This window comes from Triticum dicoccoides, chromosome 2B (assembly GCF_002162155.2).
Source record: "Triticum dicoccoides isolate Atlit2015 ecotype Zavitan chromosome 2B, WEW_v2.0, whole genome shotgun sequence".
Classification (NCBI taxonomy): domain Eukaryota; kingdom Viridiplantae; phylum Streptophyta; class Magnoliopsida; order Poales; family Poaceae; genus Triticum; species Triticum dicoccoides.
Genome location: NC_041383.1, coordinates 458,681,112 through 458,686,198, shown reverse-complemented (window position 1 = coordinate 458,686,198; position 5,087 = coordinate 458,681,112). Strand labels below are relative to the sequence as shown.

The 5,087-nt window shown below is 38.6% G+C and overlaps 1 protein-coding gene across 3 annotated transcripts in view; it reads right to left on the bottom strand.

The window, feature by feature from the left end:
* The window catches only part of LOC119364197 (histone deacetylase 9-like), a 5,797-nt gene continuing 710 nt past the window's right edge, over positions 1-5,087 (bottom strand). Inside the window, exons 2-14 of one of the 3 annotated variants that reach the window (XM_037629623.1) lie at positions 4,652-4,764; positions 4,441-4,558; positions 3,879-3,953; positions 3,592-3,811; positions 3,131-3,194; positions 2,055-2,147; positions 1,860-1,968; positions 1,588-1,637; positions 1,424-1,514; positions 1,108-1,178; positions 829-927; positions 574-640; positions 1-326 (exon numbers count right to left, since the gene is read on the bottom strand). In XM_037629623.1, the coding sequence (XP_037485520.1) occupies positions 241-326; positions 574-640; positions 829-927; positions 1,108-1,178; positions 1,424-1,514; positions 1,588-1,637; positions 1,860-1,968; positions 2,055-2,147; positions 3,131-3,194; positions 3,592-3,811; positions 3,879-3,953; positions 4,441-4,558; positions 4,652-4,764 (1,256 nt within the window). In that variant the 3' untranslated portion in view covers positions 1-240. Of the gene's footprint in view, positions 327-573; positions 641-828; positions 928-1,107; positions 1,179-1,423; positions 1,515-1,587; positions 1,638-1,859; positions 1,969-2,054; positions 2,148-3,130; positions 3,195-3,282; positions 3,490-3,591; positions 3,812-3,878; positions 3,954-4,440; positions 4,559-4,647; positions 4,765-5,087 lie in introns of those variants that run through there. The other 2 variants (XM_037629624.1, XM_037629625.1) reach the window with 2 other exon arrangements.

The window sequence follows — 5,087 nt, the reverse complement described above, 5'->3', positions numbered from 1 at the left end:
TACTAGTAATGCTCTTAATTCGGATTGGAGGGAGTGTTTAAGTACAGCGAAATCGTACGATGTTGTACAAGTCAGGAAGTGTTACATTCTCCCACAATGCTTCCCAGCCCTAGGCGTTAGATCCTCCTAAAATGTCAACCAGCCAACTATTTCCCATCCCACGATGTTAAACTGAACAGCTGCTGCTGCTGCAGGAAAGACTTTCAGCTTCCACCTACATACATCACCAAGATGCCGATTTCAATGTCCGCCATCATCATGATCATTGTCATTGTCGCCTTCATAGTACTCGTCGTCACGATGAACCTGCTTGTCTTGGGTATGCTCTGCATGAAATAATACACACTTCTGTAAAGAAATAGTATGATGGCACGGTTCAAAAGTGGCTGAATGAAGAAGGATACAGCCAATTTAAGAATAAATAGATAACATTTATTTCATTTCAGGGGAAATTTCTCATTATGTGGCGTGCATATGCTTCGAGAGGACAATGGCGAGTTTGCACGGAGAAATCATCAAGTTTTTACTCGTCCAAATGAGCACTGTCAGACATGCCAGAGGTATTTCACTTACGATCAACACGTTCATCAGGATCCAGCTCGTCTTCATCAAAATCCGGGACATAGAAATCGGGTGGAACCTGCAAAATAAACTCATTATGTATCCGGTCTCTGCTCAGAAACAACAAACTACACTATCCTGGTGGAAGCAAGAAAAATAAAGACAACAAAAGATGCAAAGGCGTATTCTAGTCTTCACATAGTATCCATCCCCAGTTTTAATTGGGATGTTTCAACAACCAACAAGCAAATGGGAATACAAACTAACCTCTTGCATCTGAACGCCAGGTGCATGTTGTATGGCCCGCAAACTCTCCATTACTTGCACTTTGATTGAACTGAGATACGTCTTACTATTCAAGTTGTCCTGGTCCATTCATCAATAGGAAGACAAATATCATTTGCACATCTACACATCTCTAAAGAAAGAAGTTGATATTCTAGTTAAGCGTACCCAACATATAAAAACATGACGCACCAAACAACAGTTAAATCCACAACACCAGGCAGGCATAGAGTTAGAAAAATCAATCAGAAAGGTTCATACCATGTTCAGATTTGGCACTTTCAATGTATAATCTGGACCGAAGTACTCAATGTATTCATTGTCAGGGATCTCTGCAAAGAAAATGCCATGTAAAACTCCGGACAATGGATAACCACTAAGGAAGAATTGCTTACAGAAAGTAGTACTATAAGGGAAGAGTATTAGGACAGTATTGGATTCATTTTCACTTTTCACCTTAAAAGATCAAGAAAAGAAGAAAAAGAATACAAGAAAAATGCCGCTATATTGAAGGATTACTAGCTACTGACACTCAAACCAACAAGGTTAAGGGGAGCAGAACAAACAAATGAGATACCATTTGGGAGTTCTGTGTCTAGAAGAACCCCAGTTTCAACAGCCCAACAGCGTGCTACATTCTCTTTGGTGTACCCACCACCTCCTGTCACCTGCATGTTTGAAAATACATGAATATCCTAGAAAGAGCAAAGATAATCATACGATGACAGTTTTCTCCCTTACCAGCAGCGGGATTTTAAATTTCTTAACAAACTTTACACATTCAGCATGGCCTGTTTATGGAAACAGATCAAGTTAGTAAGTATAATAATAGATTATCCGAGTGAGTTAGCTCAATGAAACTGAAGTCCAAAGGACCCCAAATACCATCAACGCAAGAAAATTCTCAGAATACAAAATTTCAACAGTGGGGACAAGGTAATCGCGGTTAGTTTATACATCTGGATGTTTTGCCAAATCTATAGTAGCACGTAATATCAAGTTTCAGAGAGTACCTTCTATTGAAAGATTGAAACACCCTAGGCGGTCTCGCGCCAATGAATCAGCCCCACATTGAAGAACAATAGCACCTGGCAGATATGTCTCAACAACTTTGGCAATAATCTACATGATAAGCAACATTACGTACCTCAATAAGAGTAGCGAACAAGAACATGAATAAACATAAAGTAATGCACATTGACTTTTACCGTTTTAAAAAGCCGAGTAAAACTGATGTCATCTATGCCATCTTTAAGTGGGATGTTGATTGCATAATATTTTCCTTCCCTGTCTCCCATATCCTTCAAAATGACAGCCAGGTAAATCGATATGAAGAGCACATCCTTCTAAAATGAAGCTAAATTTTTTAAAGCTCTCATCATCATTACTTAACAGCACGCGATATTGAACTATTTAAAAACAAAGCAAGATGCAAGCTCTGTAAGTGCCATTTTTTTCAACATGTTAATAAACAGAAAAGCGCACATTTCTGCTCATATCGAACCTTGCCCTTCCTCTATGTGAGTTACAAACTCTAGTGATGGGGTAATTTTGATTGGAGAACTCGCAACTAAAATCAAAGACAACCGCGTAAAGAAACCCTTCCACTCATACAGATGCACGCATAAAATATGTGCAAAAATAGCATTATGGCAAAAGTAAAGACCCATTACAAAAACGATAAAGTGAATCTTGAAGTGATGGTTCAAGCATGACCGCAAGAGTTGTGTTGGTCAGTTGACAGCTTCTATTCTTCTAAGCTCAGATGATAATACATGCATCAGAATGAAGAACATCCTTTTTGGCACTACCGCTTATCAAATATAGATCATAAACCTCCACTATTCCCAAATATGATGCTGGCTATTTGGATAGAATACCACACCAAGATTGTCCAGTAATGGAGACAAGAGTTCAATGATAAAAGTCACATACATGTTCTAGATGGACAGGAGAGAGTGAAGAAAAGAAGAAACTGAAGTATGTCACGATGGTTCCTAGAATTATTGATTACCTCCAGTACCATCAACTTTGAGTAATATTATGCTAAAACCCATTGTAACTCAGTTTGTAAATGTCTCTTCTATTTCATACAATTGAGAGTTCACATTCCAACTTTAATCGACATAAGTAAATAGGGAACAACAAACACCATAAAACCCATGCCCAATATTGAGCACAAACTAAGATACAAACTGAAAATAATTGCGATGAACTACTGCGAAATTAAGTAAAGGCAACTACATAAAATGTATATTCATAAAACTTGTCAGTGGAACATTACCTTAATATCACCTGTGCCAGGAAAGAACATGTCACCATACTTGTGGAAACTTACAGTCATTACCCTGCAAATATGTATAGATAAAATCAGATAGGAAATCTAAAGGCTCTCGAAGAGACAGCGGCATTACTATACAGCAACCTCGCACTAACCATCTTAGAAGACAGAGCCAGAGATAGCGACTAAACTGAATATATGGTGACAACAAAAGAGTAGGCGTCTATGGAGGCTCTGAAGATCAGTGAGACACATCCTATCACCAATTACTGTCATGTACTCCCTCCATTCCTAAATATAAGTCTTTTTAGAGATTCCACTACAAACTACATATGGATGTATATAGACATATTTTAGAGTGTAAATTCACTCATTTTGCTCCGTATGTAGTCCATAGTGGAATCTCTAGAGAGACTTATATATAGGAACGGAGGGAGTATTTTACTATCCATAAAAGCATGAACCTGTCAGTGAAATAGAAGGCTTCTTCAACTCCATCTCCATGATGGACATCAATGTCAATATAGAGAACCCTAGCATGATACTTGAGAAGCTCCAGAATTCCCAAAACCAGGTCATTAATGTAGCAGAAGCCTGACGCCTCACACTTCTTTGCATGATGCAGCCCACCAGCCCAATTAATAGCAATATCACATGTTTTATGATTTAGTCTTCGAGCCGCATCTGAAAAATAAAGAAATGCTTAGACAGATCACAAAACAGAAAGAAGCATTGGCAATTTTCCTATTACCTAGAGTTCCTCCAGCATAGATTTGGCAGAACTCAAACAAATCATCAAAGACCGGGCAGTCCTCTCCAAGGTTGTCTGGGACAATGATTACAATGACGAAGTCAGATAAGTGAAGTAAGAAAACCCCAAATACATGTAGATGTGATTTATAGCAATTCCATTTAGTACAACAGGCATATTGTGGAAAGTATAGCAGACAGTTCTTTATTTAAGTGCAAACAGCTAAGCTTCCATTTGGATATAACAATTTGTTGAGAGGTCAGACCATCTTATTGTGTTCCCTTGAGGTAAATCATTTTGGGAGTTTTTGGTTCGGTGTCAGAAGTTACGCAAGTTTGACCAAATGCTGCTGGCGTTTGGTTCATATAAACAACTGTGGCGAGCCACAAATCTTAGGCACATGGCACATGGTCCACTCGTCATACACATGTTCTAACCAAGTTTTGACATGATTTTTTACAGCTAAATATAAGCGAGCAATATGTGCGGCATGTATTGCATTGTGAAAATAGCAAAGCCTGGGAGAGTAGTCTGTAAAAGAGAGAAATATCATCATTCATACATCTAGTTAATTCATTTGCATACAAGTGCTGGGTATCAGGAGTTATTCGGTGCAAGAATTCCACATAATCAGCAGAATGGAACTGCGCAAGCTCTGTTGGATATGCTTTGTGGGGTCTCTGCAAAATCCAATGGGAGCAAAATAAGGTAAAAGACACATGTAAACAATTCATAAGTACAAAGAAAGGGGATGAACATAATTCAATACCGACATATATCTCCATTTTCTTGTGAAGGTCATATGATAACACGAGATGATGTGTCATGCAAAGGCGATGCGGTTTCATCGGATGATTTGGCCCAAAGTACACATTGCCAACATCCCCTGAGATGTTCGGTCACAGAAAAGTAACCAAGTAAGCAATCATAAAAGGTTGAACAGCGAAAAAACTTATATAGTGTTGAAGGTGTGTGGATTTTCTACAAACAACACAGTTAAGGAACTAGTCATGAGAACCAAATCAAACAAAAAGCGCAGCAATTTTTACCATTTGACTTCTTTATCTGACCTAGAATGAAGCAAACACTAACGCAATTTTATAACGCACTGACTGCTAGGTTGAACAACTCAAGGAAATAGTAGGCCAAATAACAGGGTCACACCAATTCTAGTTGAGAACTAGGTATGAACGGTGGTTGGTTGGGGGA